We start from the raw sequence: 23996 nt of genomic DNA on the forward strand, positions 1-23996 counted from the left end.
TTGGTGAAGAACTTGCCAGGGATGGTTAGAGCTCTTCCCCCCCACACACATGAAGCCTAGGGTGTTGCCACTTCATTTGTCTAAGATTCCTGCCTGCTCCTTTGCCCTGATTGCCTCACGGCTTCTGCCTGCTCAAGTCCTCGTGATGCAGGGGGCAGACTAGCTGGCAGGCAGACTCTGTCCCCTGAGGCCACCCCTCCCTTTCCTGTCCAAAGGGCAGAGGAAGGCCCAGTGTGTATAAGCTGACAGCCTCCAACCCAGCCCTGCAGAACTGGGGTAGCCGCTGTTCAGCTCAGCTAAGGTAAGTCACTGCTTTCCTGGGATCTTAGCGCCAGACAGGGCAAGTGTATGGGGGGCGGTTGTCTGCTTTTCAGCATGGGGTAACCTGTTAGAGATTGGTGGGGTGGCAGCTGCCCCCACGGATGACAGCAACTTAATTATCTTCCTGTCTTGGGTGCACTTGAAGAGAGGAGGTACCACTTGCTTAATGCTACTCTGTATGTACCAATTTGTGCCTGCTTGCTTTCATCCTGGGTTGCCTCTTCATGTGGCTTAAGTCAGCTGGAACAATTTGCTTTGCAGACAGTTCGTTTTCTTTGGACTGTATAGATTGGGGGGTGGAGGGGCTGAGCTGGAAGCTGTTCCACCTCACAGAGCTAAAACTATGGATCCTTTCTAGATCTGAGTCTCCCCTGTGTCTTTCTCCATGTAATGACCATAACTGCATGGTCTGAGGGGTGGGGAGGCACAGCAGCATCCCATGAAACAACTGAAGGTTCAATGGGGTGGTTAGACTGGTGGAGGAAATGTGAAATTTCTTGCCCTTTTCATTGCTTTGTTCCTTGTATAGATTACAGGCCAGATTGCATCATTCTTTGGTTTTGCCATCCAGTTCTATTGCATTGTTTGCATGTATGGTACTGTAGCACCGTACTGTATGGTACAGTGGCTCAAGTGGTTAAGACGCTGAACTGCAGGCTGTGGAAGGTCGGTAGTTCAGCAGTGCAAGACCCGGGTGCCGCATGACGGAGTGGGCTCCCGTCTCTAGTTCCAGCTCCTGCCAACCTAGCAGTTCGAAAGCAAGGAATTGCAAGTAGATAAATAGGTACCACTTCGGTGGGAAGGTAACAGCGTTCCGTGCGCCTTGGTGTTTAGTCATGCCGGCCACATGACCATGGAAACGTCTTCGGACAGCGCTGGCTCTTCGGCTTTGAAACGGAGATGAGCACCGCAACCCTAGAGTCGGATTCGACTGGCTTTCAAGCAAGGGAACCTTTACCTTTACCTTCCTGTAGTACTACACCGGTCTCTAATTCTGTAAGCCGGTTTTATTCACTGTTACAGCAGTTTTAAAACTGTGTAATCTGCCTTGAGTCTAAGTGAGAAAGGTGGACTGCAAAGGAAGTAAATTGTCTCCTTGTGACAATGAGGAAGAAATGAGACTCCCGTGTTCCCAGCTAGGTCCCTTGTTGCAAGACCGTAGATGTCTGCCTGTTAAAGGACTACCAACACTACAGCTGCAAGTTTGAACCCGTGCCTGACGGCCACTGCCCTCCAAGAGAGTATGATGCCTGCAGAGTGGCAGTTGCTAAAGTAAGCCTTTTCTTCCTACAGCTGAAAGCTACGCTGGCAAAGATGGATTATGCCAAGAAGTCGCTGGGCCTGCTCTCCCCAAGGTCTCTTTCTAAGTAAGTACCCATAAAGTGGCTATCGGTGGGATGCTTGTGGCTTTGCTTTGACTTCACATTGAAATAGAAGCAGGCGTGGCATCAACAATGCCCTTCCAAAGCTTACAGCACAGACCACCAATCCCAGCCAACCCAACCCATCATATTGTGCCAATTCTCTCCCCCCCCCCCTTTGCTGTTGAACATACCAGGTAGAAGTCAGTGGATTTCCGGAATCGAACTGGAAACTAAGGGGTCTTACGCATGTGTGGTTCGCCCCAGCTTGGATACTGTAGGTTTCCCCTCTTCTCTGCACAGCATCATGATGCTTTTGCACACCTCCTGGCTTCTCTGCATCGTTTCCAAAACCACCAGTCTTCTTGGAAAAATTGCAGTGAAGTCAAAGTGGCTTCCGTGTGGACAAGAAAGTGTGTATCTTTTCCAGCCCCGCACACACCAGTGTCATTTCCCCCTTATTCCAGAGAGCTTCTTATAAACTGGATAATGCTACAGTGTTAGATCTACTGCAACAATGTACTAGTTCTCAGCTTCTTTTCATAGCCAGCCTTTAACACTTTTTTGTTGCACATCATAAGGGGAAAGGTGCAAGATATACGCAATGGCTAATGAGCCAACCTCAAGGCCTGCAAGGCAGGGCACAGAGGCTAGGGCATGCCCTTGTGGCCCCGGCAACTAGAATTCAGAGGTATTCTTTATCTATAATGTTTCTATCTTTGATGAATTTGTTTCATTCCCTTTCAAAGCCATCTAAGTTAGTGGCCATAGCAGTGAGTTCTATAGGTTAATTGCATGTTGCACAAAATCATCAAGGATAATTCCCCTGCCACCTTCAAATTCCAACTGCTAGGGCTCCTGAGAGGAAGGAAATGCTAATTAAGCCAGACTAAAGTTATAGGATAGAGGCTTTCCTAGACAGATTCTGTCTCCTCTTTTCCTAGGTGTGTCTCTGCCAGTGCCTCCATGACACAGCAGCTACTAGCCACCCCTACTCCCCGTGCCCGGCCTTACCGGGTGAGCAACTGGGACCGCACCGTGCGCAAGGGTATTATGGCCGACAGCCTGGAGGACCTGCTTGAGAAAGTATGCATTGGAAGGCCCTGTTTCAGAGGAGAGGTGGAAGGGCAGTTGTACAGTAGCAGTTGTAATTGTATCCCAATGTATTCGTACAGGTGCGCAGTGCTCTGCTCTTGGTGGGCACCATATCAGTTGTCATAGACGAGGATGGCACCAGCGTGGAGACAGAAGAGTTCTTTCAGACGCTAGAGGAGGGCACCGTGTTGCTAGTGTTAACCAAGGGTCAGATCTGGCGCCCAGCCAAGGTGAGCACTGACAGGCTAGGTCAAACTCTGTGAAAATGGGCGGGGCCATGTTAAATTAGAAGGGTATACTTGGGATGTCCCTTTTAAAGTGACCAGGTGCTTGGCTGCTGATAAGCACAGTTGGTGAAATGATTCTTTGGCGCATAGGTTTGGGATTGAGCAAATGGCATACATTTACTTTAATGTCCATGAAATTTGGACCTATTGCAATTGAAAACACTTGCTAATTGAAAATAAAAAAAATGAAAACAAAAAAAGAGAATTTTTAAAATTACAATTAAATTAAAATTAAAACACACTTGCTAACATTTAGAACAGGAAATCGAGGTGAACATTTAGAACAGGAAATGGAGGATAAAGAGCTTCAGTGCAGGGATGGGATACTTTGCCAGTGGAAGACTAACCCTACTTGGGATTGTTTCTGGTGTCTAAGGTTTCAGCTGCTGTGCCTCACTGTTATATTGTTCAAGGGCAATGAGGGTGAGAAACCTGCCTATTTTTATTAATGAAATGAAAACTGAGTCTCATGGGGCAATTGGAATCTCTGATCTGGTGTTATCTCAATAGAGGGCTTGTATGCACGAGCTTCTTCCTTCAAGGTCCGGTTGGCTTTCTGTTGTGTGAAAGTTTTGAAAACCTAATTAGCATTGTTTTTTGTTTCGGGCAGACTGCAGGCTACCAGCTGTCCCTATCCCACAAGCCCCGGCACAGAATTGATGTTGCGTGTGTAACCTTTGACCTCTACAAGACCAATCCTGAAGACTTCATCGGTTGCTTGAATGTCAAAGCCACCCTCTATGGCACATACAGTATGTCCTACGATATGCGCTGCTATGGGGCCAAAAGGATAATGAAGTGAGTGGTAGAGCTTGTCTCGTCTCTCCCCCCTCCCCCAGCCCTTCAGTACAATAGAGTTAACCAGTGCCTCCGATAAGAGTCCTCTGACCTGTCTGAAAGCCTAGGTCTCCTGTCCAGATTAGGGAAAGGCCTGGAACCACGGTAAGAGGGTCCCTTGTAGGAAATATGGTTGGGGGGAGTTTTGTAATGGCTTGGGCTAAATAAAGAAGGCTTGCTTCTTGCCCTTCTGTTGGAAATGCCCAAGGCTGCTAGAGATAAGCACAGAATGATACCACAATTGGTAAAATCAGATAAGGCATCATTAAATGCTCTTTCTTAAGTGGTTAAGTGAACTGAGGCTTGAGTGTTTCCCCTTAAAACATAGATTCAGGGGGGTAACTGTGTTGGTCTGAAGCAGCAGAACAAAGTTTGAGTCCAGTGGCACCCTTAAGACCAACAAAGTTTTATTCTGGGTATCGGCTTTTGTGTTCCCTTAAAGAGTCTACAGTTTGAGCTCTCTCCCTGTTTTTACAGGGAATATTTTTGAGTGAAGACTCTAATTTGAGAATTTAGGCCTTGTTTTTCAAAGGGGTCCTATGTGGAAGTGTGGGATAGGAGAGCTTCATACACAGGGGTCATTTCACAGAAAAAGAGGTGCAGGAGCTCATTAGCATGTCATTAGCATAACTTATTTGCATATGCCACACCCCCTGACATCACCGGAAGTGTGTCAGAAGGCAACACCCACCGCTCAGGCTGCACTGGACTGTTTTGGATTGCTAGCTATTGGGGGGGGGGGAACATGCAGATCTGTCCTTGCAGAGTAGGGAGAGCTTGTACTTAATGGTGCCACTAGACTGTTTTGGGCCGGGGGGGGGCCTCTGTAGCTTACCTGGCTGCTTCTTGCTCTGACTGAGGGCTGCTGGGAGAAGGAGGTGGGACTTGTTGCACGTGCCCGCCCCCTGGCCTCTTTACTGCCGGAGCTCCGCTCCTGTGCGCTCCTGCAGGAAATGACCCCTGTACAACAGAAATAGACACGTGGAGAAAGTGCAGTCAGGTCGCAGCTGACCTATGGCAACCTCGTTGGGTTTTCAAGGCAAGAGACATTCAGAAGTGGATCGCCATTACTATTTATTATTACTCATTATTATTTTCTATTTATATCCTGCCTTGCCTGCCTCCATGTCATGACCCTGGTATTCTTTGGAGGTCTCCCATCCAAATACTGACCAAGGCTGACCCTGCTTCGCTTCCGAGATCTGATGAGATAGGATAGGGCTAGCCTGGTCTATCCAGTCAGGGTATGGAGATGTCTGCTTAACTGCAAAAGATAGCGGCACACAATGGCAGGCTAGAATGACAGTGCGGTGCCATGGTTAGTGTTGACCTAAAACTTAGGAAGACATGAGATCAAATCCTCATTCTGCCATGATGCTCACTAGGTGACCATGAGCCAGACTGTCCCTTCTGACATCACACATTCATTGTTTGGAGGGCAAAATGGAGGAGGACTGAGACATGTAAATTGTCCTGAGTTCCTCCGAGGCAGGGTAGGACCAAATGGGTTAGACAGGATTTTGTGACACAGCTGTCTCTATCTACCTTAAGACTTGGGAGAGAAGGAACACTGTCTGGCCAAGACAGATGGAATGTGGGAAATGTGTGATCTGATTTCCCCATATCTGTCCTTGCAAGGCAAAAGGCAGCTCCAGGAGTTGCAAATGGCCCGAGGTAGACATATGGGCCGTGATCATGACATGCATTGCATATTACCCCAGGAGGGCAAGTAGACACTCCATGGGGCCATTTCAGGTTGGGGAAAACAGTGTAGGGACAGGCTTCAACCTACCTCCCCTGCATCACGTCTGGATTGGAGGCGCTATGACCCCCTTTCTGAAGGGGATTGGAGACCTGGGTAATAATAATTAATTAATATTGCATTGCATTGTGTGTAGTACAGCCAGGAGATCCGAAGATTGCCTGGCAGCCTTAAGTTCTAACTCTTTAGCATTATGCACCACTAGGTGGCAAGCTAGACTTATTTTTGGGGCTAAGAGAGCTCTGAAAGAGCTGTGACTGACCCAAGGTCACCCAGCTAGCTTCATGTGGAGGAGTGCGGAATCAAACCCGGTTCTCCAGATTAGAGTTCATCACTCTTAACCACTACACTATGCTGGCTCTGGAAACCTGGGTGCGTTCATAGAACTCCCGGCATCTTGCACAGTTTCTCAGTGGACCAGCAGTGCTGTGTGAGGAGCTGTCTAGTCCTTACCCTATATCGTTGTCCTGCTCTAAACTACTTCTCCCCCCACTCCCGGCACCCCTATTAGCCATAAAGTAAGGAAAGAGAAGCTTGATGTAGGTCCCAGTCTTTCCTCCATGGGCGGAAGGCATCAAAGGTGGAAATGTGCAATGGCACAAGGAAGGCATTAAATATCCCCAGCCCATTATGGTTTGCAGGTGCTCTTAAGTACAAAGCAGAATCCAAACAGTGACTAGTAGGATTTCATTCTACTTGTTGAAAATTCTGATATTCATAGAATCATAGAGTTGGAAGGGGCCATACAGACCATCTAGTCCAACCCCCTGCCCAATGCAGGACCAGCTTAAAGCATCTCTGACAAATATTCATCCAGCCTGCTATAGAATTGGCAGTTAAGTTGTGAATGTTGGCAACCTGGGCCACTCCCTCCTTTAAAAATTAGGCTTACCTAATTTTCCATGTTGTTTGTCCAATCCTTGTTAACCAATATTACTCAGAACACAGAGAGAAGATAAGCTATACTCTTATACTTCACCTTTGATCCTGATGTTGGAAGCTTTGCTTTACCCAGTGCTGTGCCCGTTTCCTCCTTCCTGTAGGTGTGTGTGTGTGGGAAGTGTAGGGGCCAAGCTGAAGGCTGCCAACCTCCAGGTGGTGACTGGAGATCTTCTAAGATTACAACTGATCTCCAGGCAACAGAGATCAGTTCACCTTGACAAAATGGATGTTTTGGAAGGTGGACTCTAGGGCATTATACCCCACTGAGGTTCCTTCACTCCCCAAACCCAGCTGTCCTCAGGCTCCACCCCCCAAATCTCCAGGCTTTTCCAAACCCAGAGCTGGCAACCCTAGCCAGGTTGGTGGTCAGAGCTTGAACCCAGCGCGTTCCTTGTGAGAGCTCTGTGGTCAAGGGGGGGATATTGAATACCGGACACTGTCTTCCCTGGTCCCCTTAGCTTGAGACATGGACTTGTATCCTGAACATGCACATGAACTTTGATGGCGGTCTTAAATTGTGGTTTTAAATTCTGTTTTTTATTATTTGTTTCATTCATATTGAAAGCTGCCTTTGAGTTCGGTAAGGTGGAAAGGCCGCTAATAAATATTTTAAATAAACGAACTTCCAGTGCAACATCTGTGCTAGGCGAAATTCTGAACAAGAAAGCAGGGATGGCTTCACATAGCCAGTTCCTTCTGTGCTCTGCCTTCACCAGGCTGCCAAGAAGGGGGCCCCCAGTGGGCTAGATGTGGGACCACTAGTCTATTAAGGCCTTTCTATTGAAAGGGGGTAAATATCTCTGCCTAGCCTACCTCACAAGGAAGTGGGGAGGATAAAAGTACAATTGTATGTTCTGTCCTGAGTTCATTGACAAAAGGGTGGGATATAAAAATCAGTGGAGCAGAAGAAAATCAGATGCACCTAGACCTACAAAGATAAGGCTATGACAGCGTATGCTATAGTAGTCCTTAAGCGTCAACAGGATTTGTGTTTGTGTGTTTACTAAAATAGACAACCAACAGTCCGTTTATTCGTGCTAATAATCATGTGATTTCTCTTATAATATTTGGGGGGGCAGCAGTGGCAGAGCCTCATAGGGAATCTGTTTTCTGTGGACCACTAATAATGCTTGACAACCCTGTGGCTTTGCCCAGTGGCCCTTCTGGGTCCCTGACAGTATTCCCTTCTTTCCACAGGGAAGCTCTACGCTGGACACTCTTCACTATGCAAGCTACAGGCCATGTGCTGCTTGGCTCATCCTGTTACATGCAGCAGTTGTTGGATGCCAGTGAAGAGCAGAAAGAGGAAGGCTCCTCGGCTCTGTGCAGCCTCTGGTCTCCTCCCACCAGGAAGATGCTGCAGTGAAGGAGGTTCTGTCCTGTCATTTAGACTTTCTGTTGGCAGCTGTCAGCATCTGGTAGCTGATACACTAGCACCTGCTATGGAGTATGATGGAATAGAGGCTTTGGCACTCTCATGCTCCACCTGGCCATAAATATAGCTGGTAGAAAAGTTGCTGGGAACACAACACAGGGTGTTGAGCTTCTTCTGCATGCATCTGATCGTGTGCTGTGGAAATGTGCTATTTGTCCTGTGCTGTGGAAATGTGTTATTTGAGTGTGCCAAGGAGCACTGCTTACTACTGGTGAAAGCAGTGAAGGGCTTCTGAACTCTGCCTATACTTCTTTGTTGTTTTTGTTTAGAAGAAGTTGTCTGTTCTGGATGCATCATCATCACCCTCACAGTGTCCTGTCTGAATGAGTATTTGTATTGTGAATATGTAATATTAAAGACTATTTCTTAAAGCCATGACCCCCTTCCTTTACTCTTATGCCCAAATAAAAAGCATCAGTTTAATATTGGTAAGTGAATGCTGATCAGTTAGCCACAAAGTTGACTATGGCAAACCTGGTAGAATTCCCTTGTATGAGCAGCAGTTTTTCTTAACTATTGGTGGGGAGGGGTGGTCCCTTTATTCAGAGGTTATACTACCTCTACCCTTCACATCTAGAAGTGGACTGACAACAGGGAGAGAAGCTCCCAGTTAAGCTGTGTGGTCTCTGTCTTCCTACTGGTTATCTGCTGTAACTTGTAGACGGGGTAGATAAGACATAATTACATTAGTCATGTTATTGCAGTATTCCACCAGTGCATTGCTAAAAGCTAGGCAGCCTTGTTAACACTCCCTTCTTTCTAGATCAAAGGTCACTGCCTTGGCAACACTCTTCTCCCCCCCACACACACACACTTCTGAAGGCTGTCCTTGGCCTGTTGCGGCCCCACCTCTGCAACAGACTGGCCTACACTGACTGCTGAAGCAAGATGTGTTCAGTGTGCTCACCCAAACGCTGAATGCATTGCATTCCTAAGCTGTCTGCCTTCACTGGTGTAACACACAGATGTCCAGACAGTTTCCCATCCAGAAACTGTCCTCAGTGCTCTTTAGACTCTGGACTGAAATCTGGAGACCAGCTTATTGCCGGAAGCATGCTACAGCTTTACATTACCATCTAAAGGGGGGGGGTGTAACTTACAGGGGGCTTCCACATGGAGGCTTTTACAAAGTTTGGGTGCTGAATTGCAGTGGGCTTTTCTCTGAGATTCCTTGTGACATCATTATCCGTCTTGTTGTTTTTCTGAAAGATGGTAAATTTTTATTTATTTATCATTACATTTCTACCCTGCCCTCCCTGCAAGCGGACTCAGGGTGGCTTCCAATAGGACAACAAGTAAATGGACAACAATGTCATGGGGTGGGGAACAGCTGCAGTTCCGCACCCAAACTGCAGGAAAGCCTCAAAGGGACCGGCATCAGGATCTAAAATTACACAATTGCCAGAGCTGCTCACTTTGAGAAAAAGGGCTGTCTCGTGTGCATTCAGAGCATACCTTGGGGACCTACACCTCCCCTCTTAAAAGTCTGTTTTCTAGTCTTGCAATGAATGTGGTTGTATTTCAGTTCAACCTTATGTGTGCCTGTGTGCATACGCATTCCTTTTTCCTGACTGTTCAAAGATTGCAAAATTAGCAAGGGAGTCTTTTAACAAAGAGAAAGAAGGGGACAAACTGTTTGCACATCACTTGTTCAGAGTAGCTCCTGTAAAGAAACTTGGTGCTGCTTCTGAAGCAGCCGAGAAAACTGGCTGGTAGAAAACTCATCTATACTACGGCTGACGTTACCTCTTCTTTACATCCTTCAACTCTCTTGAAGCCTAAGTAGGAGTCACTCCGTTTATGGGTCTGCCCTGGCTCCTGTTGAGGCCAAGGTTTTCATTTGCAAGTTAATTCCAAGCCCTGCAAAATCCTGATTTGGAATGGGATTGGGGGGGGGGATTAACCCTTCCACTGCCCCCCCTGCTGTTTTCCTGACTTGAAATTATTCTGGAGAGCAGTTAGACCAAGATGGGTAGCCATGTTATTCTGTCTGTAGCAGTAGAAAAGTGACAAGAGACCAGTAACACCTTAAAGACTTAAAGTAGCCCCTTAAGGACTAACAAAATATGTGGCAGGGTAGGAGCTTTCATGAGTCACTGCTCACTTCTTCAGATACAGTTGTATCTGAAGAAGTGAGCAGTGACTCATGAAAGCTTGTACCCTGCCACATATTTTGTTAGCCTTTAAGGTGCTACTGGACTCTTGCTCTTTTCTACTGGAGAGCAGTTGTTTGGGAAAACTTGCCTTTACTCCATCAGTACATTTAAGTTTCCCAAAAGAGCAAAGAGCGGCTACCCGGATACATTCCAGATCAGGTAAATGGCATGTGGGAAGGGACTTAATTCTCCTGTAACCCCTATCTGTAACCGTGGGAATTGTTACAAAACGGAACTTCTAGCATATGCCTGGCTCAACAAGAGCATAAACAATGAAATATAATTGTTTAATTTATAACCCACCTTTCTCCCCCAATGGGGGCTCAAAGTGACTCGGGCCACTCTTCTCATTTATCCTCACAACAACCCTGTCAGGTAGGTTAGGCTGAGTAGGTGGGACTGGCTCAAGGTTACTGAGCATGCTTTTCTGGCAGAGTGGGGATTTGATCCTGGGTCTCCCACAGCCACCCTAGTTTAATGCTGCAGCCATCGCAGTACACTGGCTCTCTGCATATTGGAGCCCTAGCACTGTTCGCTGAGCTATCCTGACATGCACCTATGCTTCAGTAGAGCCAAGAATGCGAATTCGGGCTGTGATCACTATGCCGAGTGGGGCAGGCTTAGTTTTTCATGACTTGACAAAAGCAAGGACTACTTCACCCAATGCAGCATGTAAAGTACAGAAGATGCGGCATTAGATGTGATGTATCAATCAAACTTCCATCTTTTGTATATCTCTGGACCCTCTGGGCCCTTGTAGGCTTTCCTGTAGCATCTGGCTGCCGTCCTCTGTGCACACCAGAATGCTGACTGTGTGGACATTTAGGCTGATTCTGCAGAACTCTTCTTATGGGGGAAGCGGGGAGATGATGCTAGGAGATCAATGAACAGACCTTCCCAGATTCCAGTTAGGGAAATGGGTGTGGCTCAGGAAGAGAACTATGGTGCTGGAGAAGACTCTTGAGAGTCCCTTGGACTGCAAGAAGATCCAATCAGTCAATCCTAAAAGAAATCAACCCTGACTGTTCTCTGGAAGGCCAGATACTGAAACTGAAGCTCAAATACTTTGGCGACCAAATGAGAAGGGAGCACTCACTGGAGAAGACCCTGATGCTGGGAAAGATTGAAGGTCAAAGAAGACAGGGACGGCAAAGGATGAGATGGTTAGACAGTGTCATAGATGCAACAGACTTGACATTGAGCAAACTTCAGAGGACGGCAGAAGACAGGAAGGCCTGGCGGGATCTGGTCCATGGGGTCGCGAAGAGTCGGACTCGACTGTGCGACTGAACAACAACAACAGGAAGAGAGGGGGGATTTAACGCTTTCTTCTGTGAAATCCCTCCTGTAATCCTAGAATGGGGGGGAAACGAGGTGAAGAAGGACCGCAACGGGGTAGCCCTGTTAGTCTGCTGTAGCAAAATACAATGAAAGTCCATTGGCATCTTAAAGACTACCGACGTTTATTTCAAGATGAGACAGGCAGTCATTTTCCCATTAATACTTCGAGGCATTCAGTTGGCAAAAATATGAAAAGGAAAAGGTCAAGCCACCTCTGTTTTCCACTCTCCCTCCCTTGCTGTTTGCCTTTCCCAAATGCTGGGAAGATCCCTTCCTGGCTCCTTCTAACTCCCAGAGGACTGTTTCTGGGTGGGAGTCAGGCAAGCAGAAGGGAGGGGGAAATAAATGGGGGGGGCTTTCCTTCCCTCCTGCCTTTGAAATTTCACAAGCCTTTCATTCTCTCTTTCTTAAAAGGACTCTCTGTGTGCTTCTGACACCTGCCTACCTCACAGCAATGAAGGAGGTGAATTACTCCCCCCACCCCACAGACCCGTTCCGCACTTCTGGGAAAAGCAACACCGGCTGCATTTCTGAATGTGACTCTGAACCCTGAATGTAGTGGAAAGCAACAAAATATACACACTTACGTGATCAATAGAGCAGACGCGTCTAAATTGCTCTTGCAATTTCAGGATTGTTAAATTTCTTTTTGTTCCTGAAGGGCCCTCACCAGTTCAAGTCTGTTAACTCCTGTTCTTGGCACCCACACGGCTAAATCCTAAGGAACACATATTGACTCGGCTCTTTCTCACTGCCGGTTCTGATTTGTGGGGCTCCTTTCAGTGAGCTCGGAGAAAGCGTGCACTCCCCTCAATCTTAATCTACTCTAAACGGAGCGGGAACGAGTAATGCTCAGTCATAAAGCAAAGAACACATTGGACGCAGTGCTCTTATCTGGATATAAACTGTGTTTTTCCATCATCATTTGGGCCAGAGGTGCAGGCTGTATCAATTTTGTGGGTGGGGGTGGTGATTGCTTAAGGTGGCATGTTGAGTATAGTTTAATCCTGCTTTTTAAACTGGGAGTAGAGTTGCCAGCCTTCGGGGGGGGGGGCTGGAGTTCTCCTGGAATTTATTTCTAAACAGAGAGCACCCCCCCCCAGAGAAAATGGCTGCTTTGGAGGGTGGACTTTATGGCATTATACCCTGCTGAGTTCCTTCCCTCCCCAAACCCTACCCTCGCCAGGCTGTACCTCCAAATCTCCTGGAATTTCCCAACCTGGAGTTGGCAACCCTAGCTGGAAGATACTTATCATGTATGGTTCTGTTATAGCACAAGAGCTACCAAGCAAAAGCATTCCTTTTTCTCCAGCCTTCCAGCCAATAGTTAAAAGTTTCTCTTCCTCATACACCATAGTGGTCAGAAGAAGATTCTACGGTGCAAGATTCTATGGGGCAAAACAGAGCCTGCTGTCAGGGGCGCTCTTAGCCAATGGGCGCAGGGTCGCTGCCCCGGCCCCATGCTTAGGAGGGGCTGACCACCCACAGCTCCCCCCCAAGAGAAGAAGAAAAGAAGAAAAGGACTAGTCTCCCTCTTCTGCCATTCACACCTGGCCTGTTTGGGACTTGGGCCACTCAAGCTCACTCCATCTGGGGCTCAGGCAGCTGGCTCAGTGGCAACTGCTTCTACTTGCTCCATCCAGATGCCAGCCAGACAGCTCCTTGCAAGGACTCCCAGCCACCTCACACAGGGCAGGGCTAGGGTTGCCAGCCTCCTGGTGGGGCCTGGGGCTCTCCCGGAATCACAAATGGTCTCCAGACTACAGACATCACTACCCCTGGAGAAAATAGCAGCTTTGGAAGGTGGGCTCCATTGCATTGCATCCCTGCTGAGCTTCCTCATGTCCCCAAACCCCACAGGCTCTGCCCTCCAATCCCCAGGAATTCCGCAACCCAGAGATCGCAGTCCTCGGGCCCTGGTGGGGGACGGCAACAGTGATCCTTGGGCTGATTCTAGACTTCTGGCCAGGGCCTCAGAATCACCAAGACCATCCCCACCTGCAGTCACCTTATTTTTTCACCAAGGATATAGAATTCAGCTCGCTAGTCCAGATCCCAAGCCACTAGACCCTAACTAGGAATTCAGCCTTCCAGCCTTGATTCTTTTTGCTGACCCACTCCCCAAGAGGCTTTCAGAGGAAGGTTGCCAGGTCCCCTTTGGCCACCAACTGGTGGGGGGTAGGGTTGCCAACTCCAGGTTGGGAAACTCCTGGAGATTTGTGGGTGGAGCTTGGAAAGGACAGGGACCTCAGTGGGGTACAGTGCCATAGAGTCCACCCTCCAAAGCAGTCATTTTCTCCAGGGGAACTGAACTTTGTTGTCTAGAGATGAGCTGTAATTCTGAGGGATCCCCAGGTCCCACCTGGAGGCTGCCACTCCTATTTTAAAGATATATTAGATTAGTCTTCTGAAAACTAAGGCAGCCAATTTTTCTCTATAAAGTTCCTTCCTCAAATTAATAACCCCAGGCTTTTTCTAGCCACTTACTCAAAATACCCTGGACATAAGGGACGCTGAGGGAATCTCACCTATTTTAGTAATTCCAGCCCATGCTGGTTTCTCCCCCCACCTTCTCCTTCTGCCTCGGCATGTGTGTGTGTGTGTGTGTGCGCGCGCGCGCGCCAGTTTAGGCTTTGTAGAGGTGCAGACACGACCACTGTAATACCGTTTCCATAACTTAACTTTTCTTGTAATTGAAGTTATTAATAGCAAAAGGAAAAGCACGTGACTTGCTCAGCACATACCAAACAAAGGGAAACAATGCTATTTTATTTTTAGGCCTAACACTCGTGTCTCTGTGATAGTGAATTAAATAATCTACATTCATTCCCATCATTTTGTGTTCGTTTTCTCTAGGTCTGCTCACACGGTGGTGCTGGAAAGTGCCATCAAGTTGCAGTCCACTTATGGCAACCTCGTAGGGGTTTCAAAGCCAGAGATGAGAAGAAATGGATTGTCATTGCCCCCCATCTGTGTAGCAACCCTGAATTTCCTTGGTGGTCTCCCATGCAAGTACTAACCAGCACTGACCCCAAAATCAGGTTAGGCTGGGCCATCCAAATCGAAGCCTGCTCATGCAGCCTCCCCCAACTCCCAGCCTGGCATTTCCTAGAACACCCTCACAAATTACCCCTCCCACCTGTTTAGGGTTGCCAACCTCCAGGTGGTGGCTGAAGGTCTCCTGGGATTAAACTAATCTCCGGGTAACAGATCAGTTCACCTGGAGAAAACGGCCACTTTGGAAGTTGGACTCTATGGCATTATAGTCCACTGAAGTCCCAACCCCTCCCCAAATCCCACCTTCCCCAGGATCCACCCCCAAATCTCCAGGTATTCCTGACCTGGAGCTGGCAACCCTGCACCTATGTAAGCAATATCACACTTCACCTCCTTTACCTGTGGAGCCCTATCCATCTGAGCAAGTATCCCCCCATGGTTTTATTTCTTCTCTTACTTCTACTAACCAGCACTGACCCCAAAATCAGGTTAGGCTGGGCCATCCAAATCGAAGCCTGCTCATGCAGCCTCCCCCAACTCCCAGCCTGGCATTTCCTAGAACACCCTCACAAATTACCCCTCCCACCTGTTTAGGGTTGCCAACCTCCAGGTGGTGGCTGAAGGTCTCCTGGGATTAAACTAATCTCCGGGTAACAGATCAGTTCACCTGGAGAAAACGAAGTTGGACTCTATGGCATTATAGTCCACTGAAGTCCCAACCCCTCCCCAAATCCCACCTTCCCCAGGATCCACCCCCAAATCTCCAGGTATTCCTGACCTGGAGCTGGCAACCCTGCACCTATGTAAGCAATATCACACTTCACCTCCTTTACCTGTGGAGCCCTATCCATCTGAGCAAGTATCCCCCCATGGTTTTATTTCTTCTCTTACTTCCTTTATGAACCCCTTTCTCCAAATGGGCACCCAGAGTAGCTTACATCATTCTCCTCTCCTCCATTCGTGTGACTCACTCAAGGTCACCCAGCAACCTTCCCTGGCCGAGTGGGGATTTGAACCTGGGTCTCCCAGATCCCAGCCCAGACCTCTAACCACTACACTATGCTGGCTGAGAACATTTTGCCTTCTATTTTAGTAGGATCCTATTGTTTTGAGCTGCGGTGGCTCAAGTGGTTAAAACGCTGAACTGCAGGCTGTGGAAGGTCAGTAGTTCAGCAGTTCGAGACCCGGGTGCCGCATGACGGAGAGAGCTACCGTCTCTAGTTCCAGCTCCTGCCAACCTAGCAGTTCGAAAGCAAGAAATTGCAAGTAGATAAATAGGGACCACTTCGGTGGGAAGGTAACAGCATTCCGTGCGCCTTGGTGTTTAGTCATGCCGGCCACATGACCACGGAAACGTCTTCGGACAGCGCTGGCTCTTCGGCTTGGAAACGGAGATGAGCACCCCAACCCTAGAGTCGGATTTGACTGGCTTTCAGCAAGGGAACCTTTACCTTTATTGTTTTGTTGGCTACTGATTATTAACATAGGAACTGGCATCCTCTGAGGCAGAGATCCTGAAAGCTACCTGGAAAATCTAGTTTCTTGCTTACCTGGGAGGAACATTATCCAAGGCTGTAGATTTTACACAAGGTAGCTGACAAAGCATCATTTCAGCAGAGCGACTAACAGAGAGAGACGCACTCACATCTGAGCTGGGAAAAATTGGAGTCAATATGCAGTCAAATGCTAAAGAAGTCAAGCTTTCCTTACTGGCTTGATGAAGGCTCCTGTGTCGTCCCATTTCCTTTGCAAAGAACCAAGACTGCTTGCCTACTCAGGGTTACAGAGACAGACAGTGCAAACACCTGATCAGGGATGGCATGTTCACACATGCAAGTCAGTGCTTGATGAACATCCTGGCTTGGGCGGAATGGAATTTATTCGCTGCTTTTGTGGGAGAGGTGTGTTTATACCCTCTGTTGTGGAAGATGTATTGAATTATTTGAATATTTATGCCCTGCTTTTCTTGCCTTTGGGGACTCAAGCAGCTTACAGCCTCGTTCTCCCTGTCTCTATTTCATCCTCACAACAGCCTTGTAAGGTTAAGCCCAAGGTCACCTGGCAAGCTTCCATGGCAGAGTGGAGGAATCAAGCCTCATTCTTCCAGATGCTGGTCTGATCTTCTAACCGCTGATGCTCATACAATGGAAGGAAAAGGAGAGAGACCAGTGTTGAACAGAGTGCCTCTTAAGACCTTAAAAACACCGGGCTTGTAGCCAAGTTTAACTTTCGTTTTCAGCACAAGTGACTTAGGAACAGCTTCCCTAACTATAACTTTCCTTTTTGCTTTGTATCAGGATTAGGGTACTCACACAGACTCCTCCTGCTCTTGGGTTCACACACCAGAGATAGATGCGCTCAAAGTACCCAGTTATTAACAAGGTGATGAAGGGACAGGAGCAACTAGTTTCAGAAGGGTGAGAGGCCAGGGCTCAGTGGCAGAGCATCTGCTTTGCATGGCGAAGGTCCCAAGTTCAATCCCCGGCACCTCCAGTTGAAAGGATCAAGCATGAGGTGATGTGAAAGACCTCTGTCCAAGATCCTGGAGAACCACTGCTAGTCTGAATAGACAATATTGACCTCAATGGACCAAGGGTCTGCTTCAATATAAGTCACTTCATGTGTTCAGTACAAGGGAGCTCATGCAGCCTACGGTTCTAGTTAAACTCAGCCAGGACTCTGCCCCATAAGACTAAACCAACTCACACAAGTATCGGAGGGAAAAGGAGATCTTGCATTGTAATTTCTACAATAAATATACCACATAAACGCTGCAGTATCCTCAGTTACCATGCCTGCTCCCTGTGCCTTCCTGAGAACTTCTCAACCAGAAACACACATAGAGCTGCGCACTTCAAATGAATTATACCTGACATTGTCTTCTATGGAGTCAGATCATTGTTCTATCAAGGACGGTATTGTCTACTCAAACTGCTAATGGCTGTTCAGGGACTCTGATAAATCAATGGACTGAGGGATCTTAGAGCTCTATCTATATTTGAATGCATCGCATAATAGATGGAAACTGCATATGGACTTGTTTTTAGATATCTGGAAACCTTTCATAGAAACTTGTATGTAGATCTGCCACCACTGTTATATTTTTGTCTCTACTTTATGCACCCCTTTCCCCCCCTTTAATTCTATTTTAGTTGCTAGATTTTGAGTCCCCCTCTTTTTTCTGAAATATATATATATATTTTTAAAGGCTTACTAGCTGATCTCTGTAGCTGGCAAAAGCTGGCAAAAGCAAAGTACTCTCTAACACCAAAGTGCTATTCCATCTATGTTTCTCACCTGCTAGATCTGCCCCTCCCCCTGCTCTCCAGCTCTGTCCCTAGGCACACGGCTCTGCCCAGTGGCCCCACCCCCATGAAAGGGAGCCCAGCCTTTGTCAAACAGGTTCCTTTCCATGAGTTGCCAGCCTGAAGGGAACTACATGCTTGAGATGTTCCTTGCAATTTCCACCACCTCTATCACTAAGGCTGCCAACTTCCAGGTGGAGGCTGGAGATCCCCTGGAATTCCAACTGATCTCCAGTCGACATAGGTAGCTTATTCTTTACTCAAAGCATTTTATTCACCTTCTCCTAGAGAAAATGGCTGCTTTGGAAGGCAGACTGTATATGACATTATACCCTACTGAGGTCCCTCCCCGCCCTGCAGCCCAGCCTTCCAGGCTCCACCTTAAAATCTCCAGCTTTTCCAAACCCAGAGTTGGCAACCCTGTTTATAACCCTGAGCAGGCAAGCGGCCTCATTGCAGCTCTTAGGAGAATTCCCTACTGCTGCCGGCTGCAATAGGCTAAGAGGCGCTCCAGGACGCCAGCTTAAGAGTTAAAGTCAGACAGCCAACGCAGGCTATAAGAAAACTAAACAAACTTTAATACAGTACATCCACGGCATGATTTTTTGTAAACATTGAAATAAGACCAACCATCAGCAGGCAACAGCAAAACAAACAGAGCTAGGGCAGTACCAGAGCTAAGTGACCCAGGCTGGCCCAAAGCAGCTGCTTCTTGCAAGATGTGCTGTTCTGTGATCCAGGCTGAAGGATTCCATCCTGTGCAGCTGGGCAAGTGAAGGTGCTCAGGGCCCAGCCTTTGAATTTCAGCCTCTTCCAGAAAAGTGTTGATCAGCTCCACTTGCAAACTTCAGCATCATTGCACGTATACCCCCAAAAAAGTGCTGTGTAACACATGCAGAGTGACTGAATTAAAGGGTAACATACCAGGAAAGTTTTGAACAAGTGGGGGCAAGAGATGCACAAGTGCTGGGGTTCCCACAGCAGGTTCCCACAGAGCTCTTCGGAGCCCAGGAGGAAGAAACAGGGAAGAGTCACCCCATCATCTGCATAGGGGTCCAGAGAGCAATGCTGTCATTGCAACATCTTCCGGGCAGGAAGTGGGCAGAACTTGCTCAGAGCCATGGGGGAGTCCTCGCCACCTTTCCTTCCTTCCTCAGTGGCATCTAGCAGCTGCTGCACATAACAGGAACTGCCAATGAGGACATGACCTGTCGCTTGCATCGTAAGGAGTGTCCAACGCAGGGCTTCCCTGGAAGGGAATGGAACAGCAGGACATCAGGGGCAGTGAAGTAAACTGGCACCGTTCTTAATTTTGTAGAGGGACTGAAGCTTTGCCCACCCATCTGGGTGCCAGAATTCAGAATCGCCTGATTAATCTAAATCAATGTGCTTGGGACCAAGAAAAGACTAAAACAAGCATTTATTATGTATGCAACACTACCACCAGAGGTTGTCCACTAACTTAGCTGTTTCTGTCTAAGTTGGCCCTTGAAGCAACATCTACCTTCCGTGCATTAGCCTTCATAGCCAGAGTGGGATCTCCATGTATGGAAGTACTATACTTTGGAATCCCCAGTGTTGGAAAAGAGGTCTCACTTCATTCATGCCCAGAGGCATCTTGCCAGCTACAGTTGGAACATAGTACTGGGTCTTCATCAGATTTGTTTAGGAAATCTAGGTGCTGCCTCTCTAACCTGCTCAAGGCAGCCTGCAACCAAAACAAGTTCATTACATTGTTTCATACTATAGAACAGGGTTGCCTGATCTGACTCAGGAAATATCTGGGGACTTTGGGGGTGGAGCCAGGAGCAAGGATGTGACATCACTTTTGTGATGTCACTAGGGTTGCCAGGTGAAGCCGACAAACCGGCAAGGAGTTCTGGCTATCACATTTAAGCATTCCTTTTAAAAGCATTCCTTTTAAATGCTTTCCCTCCATTGGAAATAATGGAGAATGGGGGCACATTCTTTTGGGGCTCATAGAATTGGACCCCCTGGTCCAATCTTTTCAAAACTTGGGGTTTTTTTTCAAGAGAGACACTATCAGCTATGTTGAAAATTTGGTGTCTCTACCTCAAAAAGCAGCCCACCCCAGAGCCCACAGATCAATTTTCCATTGTATCCTATGGGGACCGGTCTCCCTACAGTATAATAGAGTGCCCAGTGGCTATGCCCCCTGCTTTCTGACAGCCCTGAAGTGGGGGAGGGGCTCCAAACCAGGGGATCCCCCGCCCCCAACTGGGGATTGGCAACCCTACTATAGAACAACTTGTGCTAGTAGGAGGACCTATATTGCACTTCAGCTGGGGCCACTTGATGAGCCTCCAAGCATCAGACCATTTTGAACCCTTCGCTAGAGCACAAGTGTGTTCTTGACGCCTGTGCAGAAGGACTCTTTACCAGCTCTGGGTCATTACCAGTCCAATTTCATCCAGAAGACACAGAGGCCTAGAACTGGTGTCCACAAACTCGCTCCCATTCCTCCATGCCCCAACCCCAGCTTCTCAGGAGCTGCCTGTCCCCCAATCCCATGAGCATTACAACAGTGGCAAGGGGCCAGGTTTGGAATACCCACTGGAGAAGCATAGGCCCAAGAATAGGAGAGATGGTTCCACCTAATAAGCAAGCAATAAACCCAGGCATTCTTTACCTCTCTGCCCGCCAAAAGTCTCCATCCTCTCAAGCTAGCATTAGATGGCTGGTTTTGACACTTACTTTATGAGCCTCTTGGCCCCGTAGCAACGCATGTCATAGGAGATGCTGTATGCACCATACAGCGTGGCTTTGAAGTTCAGGCAGCCAATGAAGTCCTCTGGATTGGTCCTGTATAGGTCGAAGGTCACGCAGGCCACATCATGCCTGTGGTGAGGTTTGTGGGATAGGGCAAGCTGGTAGCCTGCAGTCTGTGCAGACAGAAGCATGTGAGTGGGCAGACAGTGACAGCTTTAACATGGTCTGTAGTGCGTCAATGATAGATTTATGACTCAGCACTCTAGAGGCTCTGGTTGCTGGCACATCAGTGCCTAAAGGAGCCAGTGCATGAATTTATGTCCTGTACTTACCTTGAGAGTACAGCTGAAAGTTTTTAATTGGCAAACTAGAGGTTTAGTTGGGCCAAGAGTTAACGGCATGCTCTGTGATGCGTTATGGTTGATAGGAAAGATTTTAAGACAGTGTAGTGGGTTCAACCTGAAATACCACCTTGCATTTATATAGTGTTTTTACATACATACAATAGCTCTGTAATCTCTTGTTTCCTCCAGTGCCTGAAGGTACCAAAGCCTTACTACCTAAGAAACGTAAGCATGACACCATCAAATTAAGCTCTGCAATTTGTTGGTCAATAGCAGCTTATTGAGACTTGGCTCCAATCCTCTTTGCCAGCTTGGCATGCAAGTTGTGAGTCCTCTAGGCAGCTCCACATTTCTAGCTTGTGTTGGCTACTTCCGCCACTGTGCTGCAGAACTGGCATTTATGGAGATGCTCAGGTCATTTATCTAAAGTTCATAGTTCTTCAATGACTGATCCTCTGTTCTTCTCCCCCCCCCCCAAGGAATAGACTTGCCAGCATGTCCTACCTACACTGATCCCAGATGCTTAGGAGGAGTGGGCTTTTCTGAGCAGATTCCCAGATATTCTGCACACTAACCTAGTTTTCCCCTTCCTCCTAGTTGCAAGGAGAATGCCACCATTCCTCATAAGCCTTCCAAGGAGTGTTAAGTCCATGGGAAAGGACAGCTATTACTATTTATTTAGTTATATTTATTTATTTGACTTATATCCTGCCCTCTCTTCAAAGCAGTCTCAGGGTGGCTTTGCCTTACTGGAAGAGGTCAAGAATATTAGGGTGGTCACAAGCTTTTCTGTTGAGATTCAGGTACAGTTGGACCCAGAAGCCTTTCCTGGTGCAATACTTCCAAATTAAATAGACACATCAATACTGCTAAACACTGGCATGTGCCATGGCTCACCTGCACTGGATACCAGGATTGCCCTTTGGTCAGCACCAGGAACACTGTGCCTTCCTGCAGTGTTTGGAAGAACTCCTCTGTTTCAACCATGGTGCCATCCTCATCCAGGACAAGGGTGATGGTCCCCACCACTGGCAATGAAAGATGTACCTGCAGGAACATAGGCCCGCAAGGCAGGGGCTGACTAGACAGTACTACCAGCGATTCAGAAAGATAGCCAGAAAAGTCTCAACATCGGGGCTTGTTGTCAGAATACCTGAACAGCATTCTACACACATGGGATGCACCACCACGTGCACAGAAGTTGACAGGACACCAAGCTCAGCACCACCATTAAGCAGTGTCTGAAACAGCACAGAACCCCACATGGCTGATGTGCACTCTATCCATAGCTAGTACCCTTTGAACCAAAACTTGCTAGAAACTGCAGGAGAGAGGAGGTAGCAATAGCTAATGCGGCCATCCTTTCTGCTTCTTCCACTTGTGCTAGACTGAATCTCAGTTCTAGGCTTGCCAGCCATAGCTACAGAGGAAAACTCTCTTCATTAGCTCTTGCCCCGTTGACTGATGGATGCACCAGACCGCCTGTCAACAGGCCATATCTTCTAAAGATTGACTTCACCTGGCTGCAATGCTCTACATCCTTACATGTCAGGTTCAGGTTACCTATAGCAGATCTGAATCTGGGTCTCCAACACTCCAGCCACCACACCACACTGACTCTCATTTTGTGATCTCACTAGAATCTCAGCAAGAAAGGGAAAGCAAGGAAACACAACGTAGATATACAGCCAAGAAGCACAATACCCAGCCCTGCCTCCAAAGCCGGGCTCCTCACGCTCACCTTCTCAAGCAGGTCCCTTAAGCTCTCTGCCATGATCCCCTTGCGTAAGGTGCGGTCCCAGTTGCTCACTCGATAAGGCCGGGCATGGGGAGCAGGCATGGCCCATTGCTTTGGGGTCACAGAGGTGGAACCAGCAGACACGCACCTGAGGCACCAAGAGCAGAGACATTATTTCCACTGGCTCCCTTCTGCTCTAACCAACCTGCTGGATGTGGGAGGGAAGGGAAGCGCTTTCTTCAGAGTAGAAGGAACCACGCTCAGGGCTGAAGGCTTGTATACATCCCCCCACCCCGTCCACAGCTACGTTTCATCCCCCATGTAGAAAAGCCATAAAAGAAGTTTGAACTTACAAATTAACTACAGTGGCCACGGAATGGGTCAACATCCCTAAAGTCTCATTCCTTCTTCCCACCTGCACACAGCCACCATAGCATAGCTGGTTAGACAAGCTTTGCCACGCACTGCAGGCTTGGTGTCTGTGTGTGTGTGGGAGGAAACAGAAATACTTTTCATCACTGATGTTATCAGTGCCATCTTCAGTTCTGGGCTCCAATAACTGGAGCCTTTCTTACAGGATGTCCTGCCTTCATTTTCTGGTGGAGACTTTTCCAAGCAGTAAGAAATGTCAAGGGCCATGTCATAGCAGCCAGCTGTCTTGTAATGCAGAAAGAGGGAAAATACTGAAGATTTGTGATTTTTATGGGACCACTCTGCATATTTCAACCTTGAACAGGGACTCAGTTCTACCCTTTGAAGCAGAACCACCCTCCAAAAACCACTTCTTGCCAGCCAGTTACAGAGACTTGAATGAGCCTTTGGACAATCACATTTAATTAAAGCTATCTTCCCTTCTTCATCCTTCATCTTAGCCACAACCCCAACAAGGGGTGTGTGATGCTCACACCAAGCTGACGTTACCATTTAACCAACTTTGGCTGTGGTCACACGGAGCATTAGCCACACTACAGAGACGGAAGATAGGTGGATTTTCCGGGCGCGATCACAGCGCCACATCTGAGAAGCATAGAGCTCCCGTGGCGAACCCAAGGCTTCCCGCCGAAGATGCGGGGTAAAAAACTAGTACCTCTGAGGTACTAGTTTCCGAAAACCGCGGGGCAAGGGCGGGTGCCTGATCACATTTCCGATGGTAGGTCGTGGCATCCGGCACCTGCCCATGTCCCGTCGCTGAAAGGTTCCCCCCCCCAAGTCTCCACGGGATGCACACAAGCACGCAACGGCGCATGCGCACACTTCGTTTAAAAACAAACACAGCCCCCTCCTCTTTTCCGTACCCCCCCACTCCTGGCTCGGCCTGCTCGAGAGGAACTCTCTGCACCAGGCA

The 23996-nt window shown here is 48.0% G+C and overlaps 2 protein-coding genes across 3 annotated transcripts in view; one reads left to right on the forward strand and one right to left on the reverse strand.

Moving 5' to 3' along the window:
* Positions 1-225: 225 nt before the first annotated feature.
* On the forward strand, positions 226-8417 carry CIDEC (cell death-inducing DFFA-like effector c). 2 transcript variants are annotated; one of them, XM_015425330.1, is made up of 6 exons: positions 226-301; positions 1615-1688; positions 2627-2768; positions 2858-3007; positions 3675-3862; positions 7803-8417. In XM_015425330.1, the coding sequence occupies exons 2-6, from the start codon at positions 1636-1638 to the stop codon at positions 7969-7971; spliced, it is 702 nt and encodes a 233-aa protein (XP_015280816.1). In that variant the 5' UTR covers positions 226-301; positions 1615-1635; the 3' UTR covers positions 7972-8417. The 2 variants fall into 2 exon arrangements, with proteins under 2 accessions (XP_015280816.1, XP_015280817.1); XM_015425331.1 differs by lacking the exon at positions 226-301 and adding an exon at positions 420-497.
* Positions 8418-18910: 10493 nt separating this feature from the next.
* Positions 18911-23996, reverse strand: part of LOC107122261 (cell death activator CIDE-3-like) — a 5482-nt gene continuing 396 nt past the window's right edge. The window contains exons 2-5 of the mRNA XM_015425300.1: positions 22655-22799; positions 21811-21960; positions 20555-20742; positions 18911-19088 (exon numbers count right to left, since the gene is read on the reverse strand). Of these exons, the coding sequence (XP_015280786.1) occupies positions 18911-19088; positions 20555-20742; positions 21811-21960; positions 22655-22799 (661 nt within the window). The remainder of the gene's footprint in view (positions 19089-20554; positions 20743-21810; positions 21961-22654; positions 22800-23996) is intronic.

This window comes from Gekko japonicus, unplaced genomic scaffold (genome assembly GCF_001447785.1).
Source record: "Gekko japonicus isolate JY-2015 unplaced genomic scaffold, Gekko_japonicus_V1.1 scaffold135, whole genome shotgun sequence".
Classification (NCBI taxonomy): domain Eukaryota; kingdom Metazoa; phylum Chordata; class Lepidosauria; order Squamata; family Gekkonidae; genus Gekko; species Gekko japonicus.